The sequence below is a fragment of the Octopus bimaculoides genome, chromosome 1 (genome assembly GCF_046866305.1).
Source record: "Octopus bimaculoides isolate indiv1 chromosome 1, ASM4686630v1, whole genome shotgun sequence".
NCBI classification, from domain to species: Eukaryota; Metazoa; Mollusca; class Cephalopoda; order Octopoda; family Octopodidae; genus Octopus; species Octopus bimaculoides.
The window spans coordinates 194929689-194951158 of NC_142928.1; the positions used below are offsets into that span (position 1 = coordinate 194929689).

General features: G+C 39.2%; 1 protein-coding gene across 2 annotated transcripts; it reads right to left on the reverse strand.

Annotated features, from left to right (window-relative positions):
• Positions 1-6581: 6581 nt before the first annotated feature.
• LOC106877663 (uncharacterized) lies at positions 6582-19950 on the reverse strand. Of its 2 annotated transcripts, none has more exons than XM_014926609.3 (2): positions 19577-19950; positions 6582-8876 (listed from the first exon to the last, which is right to left on the reverse strand). In XM_014926609.3, exon 2 carries the CDS (start codon positions 8864-8866, stop codon positions 6644-6646), a length of 2223 nt encoding a protein of 740 aa, XP_014782095.1. In that variant the 5' UTR covers positions 8867-8876; positions 19577-19950; the 3' UTR covers positions 6582-6643. The 2 variants fall into 2 exon arrangements, with proteins under 2 accessions (XP_014782095.1, XP_089221136.1); XM_089365010.1 differs by lacking the exon at positions 19577-19950 and adding an exon at positions 11369-11498.
• Positions 19951-21470: the final 1520 nt, after the last annotated feature.

Here is a 21470-nt window from a genome sequence, read left to right on the forward strand (position 1 = left end):
AGGAAATACCAAAACCACGCACCGGACCCGATAATACACCAGAGTTAATTAACCACACACAACATATAGACCCGAAAATCATAAATTTATCAAATCGGAACCTCAACAACGATGAGACCAACCTCCTATTAAAAGGTCTAAAGTTTACCCCGACACCCACGCCCAACCTCACTGAACTGAAATCTGGTATTGAACACTTCAACCGTCACCTCCGACTTTTAGAATTCTTCAATGAGAAAGACTTAAATGATGAATCAATAGTCCGAAAGAAATCCCACTTCACTCCCTACAAGGGAAAGGACAAATATTTGGATGCGTATATAGACACAGTCTCAAAATTTCCCCTAAATACCCAGAGATGTAAGCAAAACCTTTGTGAAAACGAAAAGAAAGCCTTACGAACACTACAAAATAACAACACAATCATCCAAAAAGAAGCCGACAAGGGAGGGGCAATAGTTATCATGGACAAGGACTATTATAAAGACAAAATATTGGAAATGTTAACAAACGAAACCTACTACAAGGAAGAACCAAGGCACTCAGAAAAAACAATACCTGCACTCAGAAAAAACAAGACCTGCTGACCTCAAACTGAGGCCAATAGTTGCTGGACCTCAAGCTAAAACACAACAGTTAAGTCATTTTCTAGATATAGTCTTAAAATCTTTGTGCCCATTAATACCTAGCTATGTACGGGATGGCATAGATTTCATCCAACACATTCCCCCCACTGTTGCAGAAGGTACTATACTAGCAAGTTTTTATGTTACTAATCTCTATACGAATATACCTCACAGTTTAGGCCTAGAAGCAATCAAACACCAGGTTGAAAAACATAGAGAACGGATAAATAATCGCTTCAAAACTGACTTCATCACCAAGGCTAGTGCTAGAGGAAAATACTTTTAAATTCGACAACAAAACATATCGGCAGATAAAGGGCACGGCTATGGGTACGCGATTTGCGCCCTCATATGCAAACTTAGTTATGGGATGCTTAGAAGAAAAGCTCTATGAGGAAGTGGAAAAAACCTTTGACCAAGAATACAAACAACATATCATTAAGAAATGGAAACGCTTCCTGGATGATTGTTTCATTTTTGGGGAAAAATCGACTGAAGATCTAAATGTATTTAACAATATACTAAACGCACTTCACCCTTCCATCAAATTCACAACAGAATCCAGTTGCAATGAACTACCATTCCTGGATATCCACATAAAAATACAAAACTGCACAGTCACAACAGACATATTTTACAAAAAAACCGATACACACCAATATTTAAACTTCTATTCTTGTCACTCATCACACATCAAAAGAAACATCCCATACAGCATGGCCAGACGCATCTGTGCTATAGTAAGTGACCCTAAAACGCGTGAAACCAGGCTCAACGAACTGAAAGGCTTCCTTACTATACAAAAATACCCCTTAGGCCTAATTAATGAAGGAATTAAAAAGGCGATGGAACTGAATATCACCCAACTACGGACACCAAAGGAAAAAGTTAATCAAAACACGATTCCGTTCATTAACACATACAGTCCTGGAATAACTAACATATTCCACGTCATAAAATCTAACCTGCCTATACTCCTTCAAAGCCCTAAGATGAAAACTCTGATTGAAAAAAACACCTTACGGAATAGCAGACGCCAACCAAAACACCTTAAAAAACACCTGACAAGGGCAGAATTCAAATCAGAGACTAAACCAGAATTCATAGTAAAAGAATGTGGTGATAGGAGATGTGGAACGTGTAACAATACCAACAACTACAAATACATAGAAAGTGATTCCCACATAAAATTCAAGAACGGATCTATTTTTAAAATAAAGCAGATATGAACTGCAAAACGCAAAATCTCATATACTGCATCACCTGTCCAAACTGTAAAGAAAATTACATTGGCGAAACGAATAACTCACTTTGTCAACGTGCAAGAATTCACAGGCAACATATTCGACAAGAAGAACTAAGAATGATTCCATTAAGTAAACATCTGGAAATATGCGGAGACGGAAAGTTCAAAATCTTTCCCTTTTATAAATGTACACGGGACGATCCACAATACCGAAAGGCAATGGAACTACTCTTCATAAAAAAAATTTCCTTAAAGTTAAATGTTTGAAAGAGAAAAAAGAAAAACAAGGAATACGTTTTGTATGTATATATATGTATATATGTTTGATATGATATATATAGTTATTTTCACTAAATTGATTTTACTAATTCAATTTTTCAAATTTACAAAGATTATACTAATATACTCTCATGCAGAACTATACCTTACAAAAAATAAATAAATAAATATATGACAGGAATATATTCTAAAAGGGATCCAAAGTCTATAAAAAGAAAGGACAAAGAATATAAAATGAAAGAACTAAAAGCAAAAGAAAAAACAGGAAGACATTTTCTGTTTTCTTTATATTTTCTATTCATTATTCTCTATTTTTTCTTTCTTCTCCCTTTCTCCTTTTCTTCCTCCTTCTTCTACCATCCCTAAGATCTGTCTCAAAACAATACAGTAAGTAGTAAACAAGCTTTTAACCTTTTTTTTTGACACTCCTTAAAAAGACCAATTCAATACAATGGCCCTTCTCTCTCTCTTCTACCAGATCCATCTCTCTATCTGTCTGACTATCAGTCTATCTATCTATCTCTCTATCTGCCTACCTATCTATTTATTTGCTTATACATCTTCCATTGTCTCACCCCAAAAGCCTCACCCCCAAAAAACAAAAAAACAAAACAATGTTCTGTTATAAACAAAACCCCCCAAAACACCTGTTTTTATATAAATAAGCTAGATCCCTGTATTTTCACATTTATATTTGACAAGTTCGAAAGACGAACGAAAGCGCTAAAATATGTATAAAATAAATGAAAGAAGTTATTCCAAAATTCTGACGACTTTTTTTCAATATATATATATATATATATATATATATATATAGGTTCAAAAAAACACAAAAAAAACAATAACAAAAAAACAACAAAGTGAGGACGTGATACGGATAGTGTTATTAGACGCTCGGGAAAGGAAAGAGGGAGTGTATGACGTTTCGGGCGGAGCCCTTCGTCGGAAAGATGGAAAGTTCGGAGAATGGAAAAACGGAGGAAGAGGAAAATGGTACCGATGCCCACGAGGTTACATTGTGAAAGGACCGGAAGAGGAGGTGGTGGGGGAAAGGTTCTTTTTAAGACAGGAGAGTGAAAAAGGGAGATGAATATCTGTGCGTGCGCGAGAGTCTGCGAGTGTGTGTGTGATAACAGAACGTGTGTGTGCGTATGTATGTGTGTGTGTGTGTGTGTGTGTGTGTATGTGTGCATGGTTTGGTGGTTTATCTGTTAGTGTCTATGTGTGTTTGTGTGTGTGTGTGTGTGTGTGTGTGACGTAGTGGAAGGAATTAGTAGCAGGAATAGTTAGTGGATGCTTATGGACAATGGTAAGTGGAAGGTCAACAGGCGGTTTTTGAGTATGTGTGTGTTCGTGTGTGTGTTTGTGTGGGGTACGTGTACGTGTGTGTGCGTGCGTTTGCTATTGTATGTGCGTGTGTTGTTTATGCCCATGTGTGTGTGATCGTATGCGTGTCTGTGTGAGTGTGTAGTGTTGGTGAGAAGTGTGTGTGCGTGTGTGTGTGTGTGTGTGTGGATGTGCATGTGTGTGTGGGATTGTGAGTGTTAGGTACGGGTGTGTGTGTGTGTATGCGCGTGTATATATATATATCTTCTATCTTCGCTCCTTTGCGCCACATGGGCTCAACTCCCCTCCACTCTTCATCTAACCCCCTCCTCCTGTCTCTCTCCCCCACCCTCCCTCCTACCACCCATCTCTCCCCTCCCCCACCTCCTGCTCCGATTCCTACTTCTTTGTACGTCTCTTCACCTCTCTTCATACTTCTTTCCACTCCCACTTCTCTTCACCCCTACTCTTTCTCTCCTCTCTCTTACTCTCTCTCACTCTCTTCTCTCGTACTCCCCCCTCTCTCACTCTTACTCTCTACACTCTTACTCTCCTACTCTCTACACTCTTACTCTCTTACTCTCTCACCCTTACTCTCTTACTCTCTTACTCTCTCACCCTTACTCTCTCACTCTCTTCCCCTCTCTCTCACTCTCTTTCTCTTCCTCTCTTTCTCTTCCTCTCTTTCTCTTCCTCTCTTTCTCTTCCTCTCTTTCTCTTCCTCTCTTTCTCCCCCCCCATACCCACCTTCCCCTCTTTCTCTCCCCCATACCCACCTTCCCCCTCTCTTAATCCACCTTCCCTCTCTTATACCCACCCTCTCTCCTCTCTTCCTCTCCCCTCCCATACCCATCTTCCCCCTCTCTTACATCCACCTTCCCCTTCTCCCTCCTCGTCAACACCCTCTCATAAGCTCATCCCACCACACCCCAACACACTCCTACTCTACCTTCCCACTCCACCCCATCCAATTCCTTACACCCCCCCACCCACATACCCCACCCTACCCACAGACCCCTACCTCTACCCCACCCTCAGCCTAACCCACACTCCACCCATGCCTTCCCCACCTCCCAACACCCTCACATCACACCACACCAATACCCTCGCATCACACCACGCACACACTACAACTGACCAACTACTTTCTCCCTTTCTCCCTTCCCCATTTTCACACTACATACGTCAAGATCACCAGCATTCTACCTCCCACACACAGCCCCTCGTTCCCGATCACCGTTTGTTATCTCCCCCTTTCTTAGCTCTCCTGAAATAAGAATTTCTAACTTCCGGTCAGCCATTGTTATGATCGGCCATTATTATGATTGACCGTTGACTGAACACTATTCAATTTTTTTTCTCCGTGTTTTTCTCCTTGTCTCCGTATTCTTTCTGTTGAAGAGCGTAGCTCGAAACGTCAAGGACTTTCCGTATTCCCGAGCGTCATACTAATATATACTTTTGTTATTTACACCACCTGTCCTCGTCTGTTGTTATTATTTGTATATTCTCCCATATATATATATATATATATATATATATATATATATATATATATATATATCATTACAAATTTGGGATTTTACCAATAGGACCACAACTTCAATTTCTGGACAACCTTATTTACGGGAGTACACATAGAAAATTATATCCAAAATACTAATCTAATAATATAATCATTTTTAAGCCTACTATAACATACTATAAGAATAAAGTACATTAGAATTAATTATAAATTATTTAAGCATATTTTTTAAAAATATATATACCTTACCTGTTATTTGTCCGTGGGGACAGAAGATAATATTAATCAACGCTACACGTGTTTCAGCGCTGGTGGTTTGTTTTACCAGGCTATACCTAATACATAAATCCACCAGTGCATCCTCAGGCTATTTTCCTCTTTTTATTATTATTATTAACGGAACCAACTTAATCCTACAAATTCTAAGATATCTTCATTAAAAATAAGATTAAAAATAAATAAAACTTCGTAATATATTTTCACAAAATTTAAAAGATTTAAATAGTTAGAAAATTGTAAGGTTTGGAACGGATTAATTATATTTTAGTTAATTTCAATGGGGGAAAATGATTTGAAAAACGAGTAAACCATAAGATGACTCGTTCATGGAACGAATTAAACTCACACTGCGAGGTATTCTATTAGGTTGTCCAGAAAGTTCTGAGCGTTTTTAAGCTAAGTCTTTTAACGCTTCATTAAGCACACCTGAACCGTAACACAGTTGAAACTTTGTTGTTTCTTGAAGTGGTAATGGTGCATCTCTTCTTTGTTCCTGACTAAAAATAGATTTATCTTTCATTCCGGTTAACCTTTATTGACATTTGAAATGGATAACCCAAAATTTCATATTCGGGTTAAAAAAAGGAGAAAATGCTGCAAAGACTTGCAAAAATATTGCCCCTTGATCGCCAGAAGCTTTAAGCTTATATAAAAATACCATTATTATTATTATTTACAGGATTGTAAAAACGGCGCCGAATAAAAAATCATTCGCAGGGAAAGCATATATATATATATGACCATCCCCAAGTACAATATGACCATCCCCAAGTACAACAACATATATATATATATATATATATATACACATATTTACGCGTGTATATGTACATATTTATGATGCTGGGTATGTGTAACTTTTTATCTATATTTCGCTCAAACTTTTGGCGTTTCTGTATATATATCAATGGACATCGGCTTTACTAAAATTTTACAATGTATTTAAAAATCCACATAATTCCGGGTTCAGTCCCACTGCGTCGCAAATTGGGCAAGTGTCTTCCACTATAGCCTCGGGTCGACCAAAGCCTTGTGAGTGGATTTGGTCGGCGGAAACTAAAAGAAACCTGTCGTATATGTATATGCATATATTTATGTATTTCTGTTTGTCCCCCACCATCGCTTGGTAACCTATGTTGGCGTGTTTACGCCCCCGTAACTTAGTGGTTCGGTAAAAGAGACAGACAGAATAAGTACCAGGCTTACAAAGAATAAGTCTCTGAGTCGATTTCTTCGTCTAAGAGGCGGTGCTACAGCACGGCCGCAATCAAATGACTGAAACAAATAAAAAATAGAAGAATAATAGTAAAATCATATTTATTTTTCCATTGATTAATTAAAAAAAGATCTTCGTTATTTATTTCATTCTTGAAACACATTAATTTTTTCGATAATTTTATCTAAAAGCGAACTGTCGAGATGAATGTTAGTATTGATTATTGACAATAATTGAGGTATGGTAGACGTCATCAATATCAAGGTAATCCTTGTGAATGCTGATAAGGCCAAGTCATTTCGATTTATTACATTGTTGCAAGCAAAGAAAAAAGATACGATTAGAAACAGTTTTATAATGGATTTACCAATCTCGTATCTCAATGGAAAATGATGGTTAACAATTGTCTTGAACAAATTGGCATTTATGAATTCCTCTCCATATTTTGACTGAACTAAATTCGGGCGAATAGTTTTGGTTAAATTTCTAGATTGAATAAGTATAGAGTCATATTGTTTCTGAATAGCTTTTATAACTGCAGTACCATAGACAAAAAACATGACAGCAAACCATACGCCACCAATAGTACCAGGCTTAGTAAGAACTGCAATACCTACTGAAAACACATAGTTGCAAAGGGCTTGAAAACTTGTAAGAAATATATAGATTGAATAAAGTCCCCATAACAGATAAAACGGCAACGATAGAAAAGTTAGAATTACAGAAATAATCTTGAAAATATAGTTAGAATTCAAATACAGAGGGAAAATATAAACTCTGAAATAACTTGCTGGTAAAGTTAATATCAAATAGACAGTTGGGATTCCGTAATAAAGGAGGCACAGAAATAATTCACAGACAGAAAACACAACAAAAAGAATTGTAATGGCAACGAAAAACCAAAGCAATATGAATTGGCAGAAAATATTTTTCTTGTTGTAATAAAACCAATTTTGCTTTATACGATTAATCCAAGTATAAATTATTAAATGCCAGAAATTTGGGTTTAACGCAGTAGAAATATTAGCTTTCATTATTGCATAGAGTAAATCATAATCCCGTTGTGTAGAAACATTTAAATTGCCATACTTCTCTAATAATCTCTTATTTTGAATGAGAAATGTGCAAGTGGATCTTTGATGTAATGTATTATAAGCGATAGTCTCACTTAAACGACTGGGAAGAACGAGGAGGATAAAGTTGAAAGATACGTAACTGATTAAGCTCACAAATGGACCCCCGAAGAAGCCATCTGAATTCTCATAACTTCGCGAGATTCCTAATATTAGGGCGCGATAGCCCAATGGTATACCATCTTGGAATAGTATTTTTATTGTTTCATATAAAAAGAAGTAATGCATCAAAAGATCCATGAAAATTACTGAAAGAGAGAATAGAATACAAAAGAATCTTCTCAGCCTTGAGGCTAAGAGAGTGGAATGGTGAAAGCAAAACAACCAAGACAGAAAATGAGAGAATGTGTAAATATTATTGCTTTCATTGATCCACTCGGATTCGTGTGGCAATGTGTTTTTAGTTGTTAGTAAGAAGTCTTCTTGAGCAAACAGTCGCAGATTGAGTTGACGGGAATATGAAGGTAATTTAGCTTTTGATACAAAAATAATAATTAATGGTAATATAGCCCACAAAACGGCTCCGACGATGTTCTCAAAATTGACAAACATAGCATTTTCAATGATGTTTCCCGAACAAATAGATTTGGGATGATAAACATAACTTCCATTTTTATAGACCTCACAGCAATAGTTCTTCAGTATCTCTCGGTTTATACCAATTCTTCTGTAAGCTTCAAGTGCTCTAGGGTTGTTCTTCTTCATATCACTTGACAAATTTATATAAAAACACATGTATCCAGATTTTCCTGTATACAATTTGTCGATAAATAAGATTTTTTTCACTTCCTCGAAAATCAAATATATTAAATCATGTCTCTGAATATTTTGTTTTCTACAGTGTATATTTATATCAATTCTTGGATTAGCAATGTAGACGTCTAATAAATTAAAAGAGTGAATTGAAAAATCATAGAAAAACTTTTTATAAGCAATTAAACCATCTGGTTCATCCGGAATCCAAGTAAAATGTCTCGCATTTGCAAAATAATCCAATGGTATAGGGTTTAGTAGGCTATCAATTTTTTTATCAGATAAATGAACTTCAAAATTAAAAACCTTTTTTTCTAATTTTACTAAACGAAATAAAATCTCACTGACATTGGGAGAAATTTTAATTTCGCAATTATTTCCGAGTTCCTTCGCATTGATGTTTAGTGATGTCAGTATGATAATAAGAATGATTGAAATAATAAGAGAACTGGTTGCTGTTAGTGTCGTCTGTACGGCAGCCATATTTCGTTATCTGTAAATAGAAAAGATTGAACACGTCAAATAATGAAGAATGATTTATTTTCTTTATTTTGTAAGTTTTTGAAATGGAGAATATTTATTTAAAGCAGAATGTAAATTAATTAATATACATAAATATTTTGCTCGATATATCCCAGGAAATCTTGTTTTGCTGTTTCCATTTTTCTATTGATTTTTGTTGTTAAATAGGTTCTGGGAAATTTTTAATTGCAAGAAATTCCGGGAAATATTCATTATAAACTGAATGTAAATCTATTTTATTGTTTATTTACTAATAAAAAGAAATATTGTGGCCAGCGAGGCCGAGGAAATTTTGCATTTTGCTGTTGCGAACTATTTTTGTTGTAACATTTTCTAATTTAAAGTTTAGTGAATTCTTGGGAATTTTGTGATTGCAAGAAATTTGCGGATTTACACTCGCACATACAAGCACATGGACTAACACACACACGCGCACACATACATGCACCAACACGCACGCACACACATGCACACACGAAAACACACTCACGCACACACACAAACATACAAGCACACACACACTCGTACACACACACACGCACATACATACAAACACTAACATACACACACCCACAAGCACTCACACCCACACACACTCATACACATACATACAAACACTCACACATACACACACATGCACAAACACATAGATTGTCACTTGTAAACTTCATTATTTTAGAGTCAAGATTATTTGCCAACATGGCAGTCCTGGTTTCTTCATTATTTCAGTGAGGCATTGAAAACTGGTCTTCTTTTACGCAAGAAAAAGTAAGGAATATGCTCCAAAATTTGAATTTTGAATTTTGTTTTACCAAATTACGTTTCTCAACAGCTCAAAGTATTTTTTCAGCTTTAAAATTATTGCCTTTGTGTTCACGTGCTTTTCATTAAATCGAATATTATTCTTTCTTTCTTTCTTTCTTTCTTTCTTTATTCCTTTTTTTTTTTTTGCACATTACAAATGAAACTACACATTTGTCTTCGGCTACAGAATCTAATGAGACGTTCACGAGACTAAGCCTTTCGTGGATGCGAAACCATTGGTCACTCTATGACCGGACATAGATTTAACTACATATAAATACATTACTGCCCTACGCTTTAGAGTGTGTTTCTTTTTCGGATATATGATACATTGGCGATATATAATAATAATAATAATAATAATAATAATAATAATAATAATAATAATAATAATAATAATAATAATAATGATATGGAATAACAATCGAAAAAAGATGGTATAGGCCAGAGATGGGAAACCTGCGGCCTTCTGCAGCTCTTGATGTAAATGTTAATATATATTTTTTAAGACCTTGATTTTTTTTTGTCTATAGTTTTTATGCATAAATTTACAACACACACGCACACACACACACACACACACATAGATGAGAGGGAAAATAATTGTGTTCAGTGATGTCACTCCCAGAAATTGGAACCATTTTTCTAATGAATATAAACTTAAAGCGACATGGCTATAAAGACAACATTTCCTTGTCAGTCACACCATCCTAGTGGAGTGAGTGATCTCACGCGTGATACAAGTAAAGTTCCTGTTTCGTATTCCTCCTCGCTGTGGTCTGTGCTAAGTACTACTCAATGTCTTCACGCGTGATACAAGTAGAGTTTCTGTCTCGTATTCCTCCTCGCTGTGGTCTGTGCTAAGTACTACTCAGTTAACTGTAGTCGTGACTAAGTTCATAGTGACTTGGGAGGTTGTAAGTCTGAGTTAGTTACAGCCTCATTTGAAAGCGTACATTCATCAGTGCATGTGTTGTTTTGCAGACTTCGTTTTTTATCACTGAGACTTAATTAGTAACAATGATCGAATTCATCGCTACTCTGTTAGGCCTACTGCACACTGTTCCAGATAAAACGGTTTTAGATAAGACACAATCAATCAGCGTCCGAAACCATGTTCTTGGAATCTTGGTCATGACTTTACCATTGTCATTGATTTGATTGAAAACCATCAATATTTTACATTATTTCTATATTAATTGGGTAATGATAAATAATAGTACTAATTACAGAAAAGAATATTACGAATCTAGATGACAATTATTTTCAAATGGTAGTGGCAATTGCCGAATTCAAGACCAAGAATATGGTTTTGGATGCAGGTTTATCGTATCTTGTCTGAGATCGTTTTTTCTGGGTCAGTGTGCAGCCGGCCTTACTAATTCATTTACTTAAAAAAAAGTTCCTACTTAAGTAAAATATTTGAAAATGTCATATTTACAATTTCTATTCACCTGTCTTTTTTTATGACATTGCTATTAAGTTATTTAGTGGCCTAAGCCTAAGGATGAAATGACAAAAATAATATTTGTTCAATGCAGCCTCTATGAAGGGCGGTGAATTGTAAGGTGGCCTTCATGAACAAAAAGGCTCCCCACCCCTTGTATAGGAACACACCAGAAAAGGTCACAGAAAATGAAAAAGCATGCCAATACACACCGATAGAGAAATTAAGGCCAGATATAGTTGTCAGAGATCATGAAGAAAAAATGCTTTCTATTTGATGTATCAATACCAACAAACGGCAACGTTTCTCTAAAAGAAATGGAGAAACTTTCAAAATACAAAGACCTGGAAATAGAGGTAACTCGAATGTGGAATCTAAAAACAGAAACAATTCCTATCATAGTAGGTGCCTTAGGTATAATAAATAAATATTCAGACAAATACATAACAAAAACACCAGGACTTACAAATATATATAACATACAGAAAATTGCACTACTGGGCACGGCACACATCCTACGCAAAACACTTTCAATACAGTAAACATAAGAGCATTACAGCAAACCACAGCACATACCCAAGGCACACAGAGCTGCGCTCGGTAGTGAAGTGAAAGCACGATATAAAAATAAGACTTCTGAATAATAATAATAATAATAATAATAATAATAATAATAATAATAATAATAATAATAATTACTGAAATATGTAATGTTGACAGAAAAATACGAAAACTGTTGACAATGCATAGAATGCACCACCTTAAGGCAGATATAGAACGTCTTTATCTGCCAAGAAAAGAGGGAGGCAGAGGACGTCTACAGCTGGCATTAACAATGAAGGTAGCCACAATTGGCCTAGACACCTATCTGAAAAACTCTGAGGACTGGATGCTAAAACTTGTCTCAAAACATAAAAGCAAGAAAGCATCTTACTCAGTAACAAAACAGGCAAAGGAATATCTAATTAAATTCCAATTGCAACAAATTCAAGAATTAGACGAACTAGAAACGCCTGCAGAAAAAGCTAAGCGCTTGAAAACCCGTGCTAAAATTGCTGCCTTAGATATTATGACTGAAAAATGGCATGGAAAACCTCTCAACGGCAAATACCCACGGAGAGCTAATAATGCAGATATTGACAAAGCCCTTACCCATCAATGGCTAATGGCCTCTGGCTTGAAATCAGAAACAGAGGGGTTTATCATAGCTGCCCAAGATCAATGCCTACCTACAAAGAACTACCAGGCCAACATATTAAAGAACGGCAGCTCCCCATTATGTCGTATATGCCAACAACAAAATGAGACCATCGATCATGTTGTCTCCATGTGCAGTCTGCTTGCGCTTACAGAGTATCTCAACAGGCATGATAGAGCTGCACAATATATTCACTGGGTAATATGCAAAAACCTGGACTTGCCCCATGATAAAAACTGGTGGGAACACAAACCACCCCCAGTACTTGAAAATGATCACATCGCACTCCTCTGGAACTTCACCATTCAAACTGACAGAAAGATAGACGCAAATAGGCCAGACAGCATACTGAAAGACTTTAGAAAAAATCATGCCTCCTCATTCATATGACTGTCCCAATCGATATAAACGTATCTGTCAAGACCTACCAAAAACTGAGCAAATATAAAGATCTTGAAATAGAAATTAGCAAAATGTGGAATCTGAAGACGAAAACAATACCTATTGTCATAGGTGCCCTGGGAATGACAGCGAAACGGGCTGATTACTATCTAGCTCAGATACCAGAAAACCCCAAAATGGCAGAAGTTCAAAAGATAGTGCTCATGGGAACTGCCCATATCCTACTTAAAATACTGTCTATGTGATCTCAAATTTTAAAACAAACACATAATTTTCTTATGGTTTCTTAAACATTCACTAGAACAAAACTGTACAAATCCAAATATATGGTACCCTAGGCATAACACCTACATGAACTTCTAACTTGTTGTCTCTTGAGGTCTCTGGGTGAGACTTGGATCCAACTTGTACAAATGCAAAACAAAAGTCAAACATAAAATAATAATAATAATAATAATAATAATAATAATTTGACAACACTACCGACAGTGACAAATGCAGAATGTGTGGTGAGAGGGGTGAAACGGTATGACAATGTGGCAAGAATGATCCATTGGGTGCTCTGTGGAAATCACAGCCTAGAAAAAGCAAAGACGTGGTATGAAAAAACTCCCGAAGAAGTCACCGAGAATGAGAATTGCAAAATCCTGTGGAATGCAATTATTCAGTGCGATCACCTGACCAGACGTCGGAAACCTGACATTGTCGTGGAGAAAAAGAAGAACATGTATGATAATCGACACAGCATGCCCCGGTGACAACAGGATCAATGTGAAAGAAGAAGAAAAAATAAACAACTATGACGAACTGAAGTGGGAAATACGAAGGTTGTGGTCAAAGAAGAGAGTAAACGTGATACGAATAGTAATTGGTGCACTTGGAAGTATCAGCACTCAACTACCAACATGGCTGAAAAAGATCAGTACAAATGTGAAGGTAGAACACCTACAAAAGTCAGCATTGCTTGGGACTACAAGAGTTCTTTGCAGGGTTCTTGAAGCATGACCAGTAAACAAGTGTCACCTCAGTCTGCGGGCTGTGGACAGCTGACTAAAATAAGCTGCGAGTTCTCGAATACTCCGGATGGTGTTCGAAAAATAAGGGGTGTTACCTTAGTTCACTGGTAGTGAACAGCTGACACCGTAGCTTATCTGCAGCATTAGACGCTGTGCAAAGACAATAAATAATAATAGCAATAATAACAAAGATTCAGATGGAATCGGGTACTTGAAGAAATATGCACCAGGTAGGGTTGAATAAATCTGCGCTCATTCTCGAATTAAAAAAATTTACTAAGAAACAGCTGTAATGAGCTGATAATAATCCATCGTCTGTTATTATATATATATATATATACAAGCCTTTCCATGATAGAAAACTCAACAAAAAGTACTCCATTTGGTCAGTGATAAATACTATTTATTTCAAGGCGGATACAATACATGTATTTAAAGGTGGGATACAATACATGTATTTAAAGGTGGGATACAATACATGTATTTTTTAAGGGTGATACAATACATGTATTTAAAGGTGGGATACAATACATGTATTTAAAGGCTGATACAATACATGTATTTAAAGGCGGATACAATACATGTATTTAAAGGTTGATACAATACATGTGTTTAAAGGTGGGATACAATACATGTATTTAAAGGCTGATACAATACATGTATTTAAAGGTGGGATACAATACATGTATTTAAAGGTTGATACAATACATGTGTTTAAAGGTGGGATACAATACATGTATTTAAAGGCTGATACAATACATGTATTTAAAGGTGGGATACAATACATGTATTTAAAGGCTGATACAATACATGTATTTAAAGGTGGGATACAATACATGTATTTAAAGGTTGATACAATACATGTGTTTAAAGGCGGATACAATACATGTATTTAAAGGCGGATACACTACATGTATTTAAATACTACCAATAAATATAAGTTATTTAAAGGGTACAATACATGCATTTAAGCACTAATATATTGATATTGATGCGACGACCGAAAATACAGTTAGCATTATATCCCTATCTCCCGGGCTGGGTTTTGAACCCGTACTCTGGTCAGTTGGGGAGAATGGTATTTCCTTTGTCCTGTCGGCAGCCACAGCTATTTTTAGCGTGGCTGCCCCTTTCCGGTCAGCGAAAGTTCAAAAACGGCAGGATAGGAATGTACCGACCGACCCATCTTGGCAGGGGGTAAAGTAGCACAATGAGCTATGGTATTTGGGATGAATAGGAGAACGAGAATTGGCGGCAAAAGCAGTTAGCAGAGAATTTGGCCAGTGGAGTTCTGGGAGCCAGCAGGGGCAGTCGAGCGGTAGCAGCCAGCCGAGGCAGTTGGGTTGTAGCAGCCAGCCGGAGCGGTTGGGAGACAGCAGTTTGCCCGTTGTGATGGTGCCAGTCGAGTGAGATGAAGAAAGAAGAATTATAAGTCTGACAGACAGAAAGCCTTGGTCAGCAGAAACGCATAGAGTCCCAGAGAGAGAGGGGGGACAGAGAGATGAAGCAGTTGTACAGAGAAATGAAGATGAAGGATTATAAGTCTGACAGATAAAGCTATGGTCAGCAGAAATGTATAGAGAGGGACAGAGAGAGACGGAATTGTAGTGGCAGACTACCTTGGTCAGTGGAAGTAGCAGACCTGAAGGAAACAAACTTCGTTGGGGTAAATGCTTTTATATTATTTTAGAGAAAAAGAACTCTGAGTTGTTAACTGTGTTGTTAAATACTTCTAAAAGAAAGGAAAAGAAAAGAAATACAAGAGAAAGAAGCAGAAGAACTTTGTTGTCAAATGAAACTTGAGACACGAACTTTGCGATGTAAAAATGATTGAAAAGCTTATAATTGTTTGGAAACTTGGTCAACGTTATTGAACTGTCATGCCATGTATTGGAATTTTTATTATGTAATGCTCTATTCTAATGTTTTAAATGTATCCTGTGATGTTATGTACGACTAAAAGAAAAGGTTACCCAACGCATGGTCTTCGTGTTGTTTCTTCCTCCCCGTCCTATTTGCCTGTGTTGTTCTTCGTTACGTGCTCCAGCCGGGGCTTTATTATCGGTCAGGATTGTACCGACAGACGAATTTTGCTAGCTCACTGAGCGTATGAACGTTCGCGCGTGCGCGAGTCCCCTCTTCGGTGTTAAGAGGGTGCTTCGCGTGCGGGCGTTCGTAACAAAATTGGTGTCAGAAGTGGGAGCTATTGATTTGCTGCAGTGAGTTGGTTGTTCGTCATGGCTTCGGAAGGTGCGCGTGCGAAGGGTCAGGCTAGGAGGGAGGAAGTATCCCTGGCCTTGGTTGTGAAGTTGCTGGAAGAGCTGAAGGAGGACTTCGCTGAATACAGGAGGTAACAACAGATGCGGGAGGAGTTCCGCGGACTGAGTAGTGATGTCGTATGTTGTGAGCAGCAGATCGAAAGGCCCAATGAGAGGACGCAGCACGTTGAGAAGTTTTGTGCTGCCGAGCCTGAGGTCGCTAAACCTGAAGTGGGTGCTGTTGCTGCGTCATCACGTGATGCTCCGACGTCTGGGTGCGGATCTCCTGAAGTTGAATGTAGCGGTGTGGTCCTGGCTACGAAGAAGCCACAAGAAGCGTTGGCTAGGGCTCTGGGGTGCGAGTCCTGTATGAAACCGAGCATCGGAAATTTACGAGTGAGTGGAAGCTCTGGATTCAAGGCACGGAGGGTAAAAGTCCGTGAAGTTGAAGGACTTAGTAGGCGGAATGAGGAGACGACTGGTGTGTGTTGTTGGCACTGTGGGAAAAGCGGACACAGGCGGCGAGACTGCTACAGTTGGCGGCGAGAGAGGTTTCGAACTGCAGACTTCAAGTTGAACCCGAAGAAGTGTAGTCTGTTTCAGAAGGAAGTAAAGTACTTGGGACACCTGAGTCGTGGCTGCCCAACAGGAAACGGAGTCGAGAAACGAAGAGGAGCTGGTGTTGAGGGGCAACCACCAGCCAGACGTTCCAAAGAAGCCCCACACTCGAGACGGCGTGCAGGGTCTGTGATTGACAGCCTAAGAGTGAACGGAAAAGTCAACGGCCGGACGTGTTCTCTGGTGATCGATTCGGCCTCGGGACAGACTCTTGTGAGGTCCGATGTGTTGCAGGACCTAGAGCTGTCGGAGACATCGCAGCAGTTGTGTGGTGTGACCGGACATTGCATTGAGCTGAGAGGGCCAGTTAATGTCCGGATTGATGTTGCCGGATTGGAAGTTGTGCTTCCTGTTTACGTAGTTGAAATGGAGGATTCGTGCATTTTGGGACTGGATTACCTAACGTCCATGGATTGTCAGCTGGACTTGCGGTTGAAGAAGCTTTCGGTCCCTGTTGAGGTGGTAAAGCGAACCACGCCCGGTAGCGAGGTAAGAGCGCTACGGACGACAGTGGTACCACCGCGGTCGGAAAAGCTGCTCCAGTGTCGTGTGAGCAATCCGACTGATGGCTGTCTGGGGCTGATGGAGCCCGACAGACGAGGCAGGTCGAAAGCAAGAGTGAGGGTCGGACGAACCCTGGAAGCAGGAGCTGACAGAGTGCTGGATGTAGCAGCCAATTCTTCTACAGTGGCACAGAGGATTTGTAAAGGGCAAATCTTGGGACTGTGCCAAGCAGTGGACCAGCGGCAAGGTCAGTTGCATTGTGCAGGAGAAGAAGTGCACAGCAAAAAGTGAAAACGAGCCACGGTGACTGGATGTAAGTCAACCGGAGAAGTGAAAAAGAGTCGAAGACCACCGGGGGAGGAACTGTCCAGAGAAACCTCCAGCTATGTGAAGTATCTGCAGGAAAGTCTGACTGAGGTACACCAGCAAGTTGGAGAAGCCCTGAAGTTTTCAGGTGAAGTAATGAAGCGTCGGCACGACACGCGGGCTAGTGAAGTCAACTTTAAAGAGGGTGATGAAGTGTGGTTTCATAACCCCAGGCGGAAAAGAGGACAGTCACCGAAGTTGCAGAGTCCATGGGAAGGGCCTTATACAGTAATGGATCGCCTGTCCGATGTGACATACCGGATTCGAAGAGGCAGAACTTCTCCGAAAATTGTATACGGAAACCGTCGGTGGAAGTACCATGGTTCTGGACAGTTCAGCTGGAGCACACCTGCAGGGGTTGGATCTACTTGCTAAGAAAGTCTGAGAGAGAAAAGAATCAATTTAGGAGTAGAGATGTTTGTTTTGTCGGGACGACAAAGAGCTAGGGAAGGGATAGTGATGCGACGACCGAAAATACAGTTGGCATTATATCCCTATCTCCCGGGCTGGGTTTTGAACCCGTACTCTGGTCAGTTGGGGAGAATGGTATTTCCTTTGTCCTGTCGGCAGCCACAGCTATTTTTAGCGTGGCTGCCCCTTTCCGGTCAGCGAAAGTTCAAAAACGGCAGGATAGGAATGTACTGATCGACCCATCTTGGCAGGGGGTAAAGTAGCACAATGAGCTATGGTATTTGGGATGAATAGGAGAACGAGAATTGGCGGCAAAAGCAGTTAGCAGAGAATTTGGCCAGTGGAGTTCTGGGAGCCAGCAGGGGCAGTCGAGCGGTAGCAGCCAGCCGAGGCAGTTGGGTTGTAGCAGCCAGCCGGAGCGGTTGGGAGACAGCAGTTTGCCCGTTGAGATGGGGCCAGTCGAGTGAGATGAAGAAAGAAGAATTATAAGTCTGACAGACAGAAAGCCTTGGTCAGCAGAAACGCATAGAGTCCCAGAGAGAGAGGGGGGACAGAGAGATGAAGCAGTTGTACAGAGAAATGAAGATGAAGGATTATAAGTCTGACAGATAAAGCTATGGTCAGCAGAAATGTATAGAGAGGGACAGAGAGAGACGGAATTGTAGTGGCAGACTACCTTGGTCAGTGGAAGTAGCAGACCTGAAGGAAACAAACTTCGTTGGGGTAAATGCTTTTATATTATTTTAGAGAAAAAGAACTCTGAGTTGTTAACTGTGTTGTTAAATGCTTCTAAAAGAAAGGAAAAGAAAAGAAATACAAGAGAAAGAAGCAAAAGAACTTTGTTGTCAAATGAAACTTGAGACACGAACTTTGCGATGTAAAAATGATTGAAAAGCTTATAATTGTTTGGAAACTTGGTCAACGTTATTGAACTGTCATGCCATGTATTGGAATTGTTATTATGTAATGCTCTATTCTAATGTTTTAAATGTATTCTGTGATGTTATGTACGACTAAAAGAAAAGGTTACCCAACGCATGGTCTTCGTGTTGTTTCTTCCTCCCCGTCCTATTTGCCTGTGTTGTTCTTCGTTACGTGCTCCAGCCGGGGCTTTATTATCGGTCAGGATTGTACCGACAGACGAATTTTGCTAGCTCACTGAGTGTATGAACGTTCGCGCGTGCGCGAGTCCCCTCTTCGGTGTTAAGAGGGTGCTTCGCGTGCGGGCGTTCGTAACAATATATATATGAGAGGTATTGGTGTCTAGGTGACCCAAAGAGTGGTAGGTAGCGCTAAGTAAGTGCTATGGACAGACCGTAATTAAACTCTAGGTTAGATAATGATACCAGTGAGGAGACTAAAGTGGGTCGCACGCGTGTGTGTGTGTGCGTGTACGTATGCGTACAGCATGTGAGTGTTGGCATGTATGTATGTATGAGCACGTTGTAAACATCCATTTTTTCTTGCTGCGGGTGATGAGATATGGCTAGCGACATATTGAAACATTGCATGTTATTTTAGTGTATGTGCATATACACAGATAAAAAATTATAAGGGAGAGAATTAGAGAAAGAAGGAGAAAGTAAGAGAGGTGAGGAGAGGGTCTTGAAAAATTGACAGTTGAAACGTATCTTAATTCAAACTTACAGTTTAGCTGATTGATATGTCGTCTCACCGATCACGTTGACTCTGAGTAGACATTCAAAAATCATTGAAGCAATAATGAGATCACTATGATTAAATTTATAATTAGACTGATGAAATTAAACTGAATTAATATCAATTATTATGTTTCTCTATCCACGGTAAAACTAGGACAAACTTTCACGTAATATATACTGAAGCCTCACTCCTTTCTATGTTGTAAACAGGAATAAAAATGTTTAAAAACTTATCTAGACAAATATGCGTTTTCCGCTGTTTTGTTTACTAGCTGTCACTGCAAACGAAATTCACTACAGTTAATTATTTGAAGTGCTGATCTAAGTTCCGTCTTCTTTCACAATATAACAAAATAAAAAAAAAAGGAAAATGCTAGATGACTACTTCAGATAACTTAAATGAAATACAAGAGTAGTATTTCAGATAACGTGATCCAACACGAGTTTCATTTGTGATACAGAAATATTTATAATACAAAAAGATACATATAAGATAATTAAATTATTTTTTAATTGCCCACAGAGAGCTAAAAATAGCGGGGACAAACAAAGGGATTAAGTCGATTACATCTAGCCCTAGTGCGTAACTGGTACTTATTTAATCGACCCCGAAAGGATGAAAAGCAAAGTCGACCTCGGCGGCATTTGAACTCAGAACGTAACGGCAGACGAAATACCAATTTCTTTATTGCCCACAGGGGGCCAAACATAGAATGGTACAAAACAACTGATTGGGATCAGTAATGCGAATGGTTTACATAAAATATGACTTTAAAAATTTTATAAAATATAAAAAATCGAATGATATTAACAGTACGTTAGACAACACAAATGAAGCGATGATCAGGCCACGCTCCGACCCCACAAGCCCCGATCTATTGCTGGCACCTTTTTTTTTTTTCCTTTTTTTCCCTGACTATTCACACGGTTCCTTGCACGCACAACACTCGTGCAACATGCTTCCATCTCTTTTGGAACATACACTCCGACAAACATCTCTCCAGCCACACTTTCCTTTTCAAATGAAAAGTAAAAAAATGAACGTAAATTGTGGCCAGAGATAAAGTTGCCTGTCTTAACTCCTTTTATCCTCGTCTTCCATACTACCTCTTTCGCTATTGCTACAACCGTGAGAAAACAATTCTTACCTTCGTTTGTTAAAACTCCCGGTGGATCAATTTTTATAATTGACTCAGTCGACAGCTGTACTCTTCCTTCGCCGGACAACAGGTGTTCAGCATAAGCCCACATTTCAGATATCTCCGGACACTGAACAATAGCATGAGGGACGGTTTCCCTGTCTCCCCCGCATCTTGGACAGGTCGGCGACTGACGCTTACCGTGTCTTGCAAGCTTATCCCAAACGGGCAAGGCACCTCTGTAGCATTGCCAGGTTAAGGACTTTTGGAAGTTGTCCAACGTTCTCAACCCGAATGTACGGTGAAACAGGTTGTCCAGTTGAATAAACCCGAGACCTAGAGTCGCCCCCAGGCCATCGTCGCATTCAGACTCTACCAACCCACTATATAAAATCCGTGTGGAACCCCCACCGCTGGCGTTGCCCGAGCGCCGGAAAAGCAAGAGGGCCTTACGACACTCTTTATGCCATTCACTCGACCTCGGTCTACGAGAACACCAGGCTTCCTGCTCGCAAAAACTTTTGAACTCGGGGAACATTTGACTGGCCAGCGGAGACCACACCCGTTCACTATCCAGGAGAATCCAGAGGTGCCTCAATCTCAAAGCATGCCTGCGCATCATTAACCAAGGCATCCCTAAACCTCCCTTTAAAGGCTTTTGACAGCAGACAGAGCGTTTCACAAGTGGCGACCTGCACTTCCACAAAAAACGAAAGAGCTGTCTCTCCAACCTGATCAACC

What these genes read in the sequence shown, in the direction of transcription:
- LOC106877663 (XM_014926609.3), bottom strand. Translation starts at nt 8,866, where the DNA reads ATGGCTGCCGTACAGACGACACTAACAGCAACCAGTTCTCTTATTATT.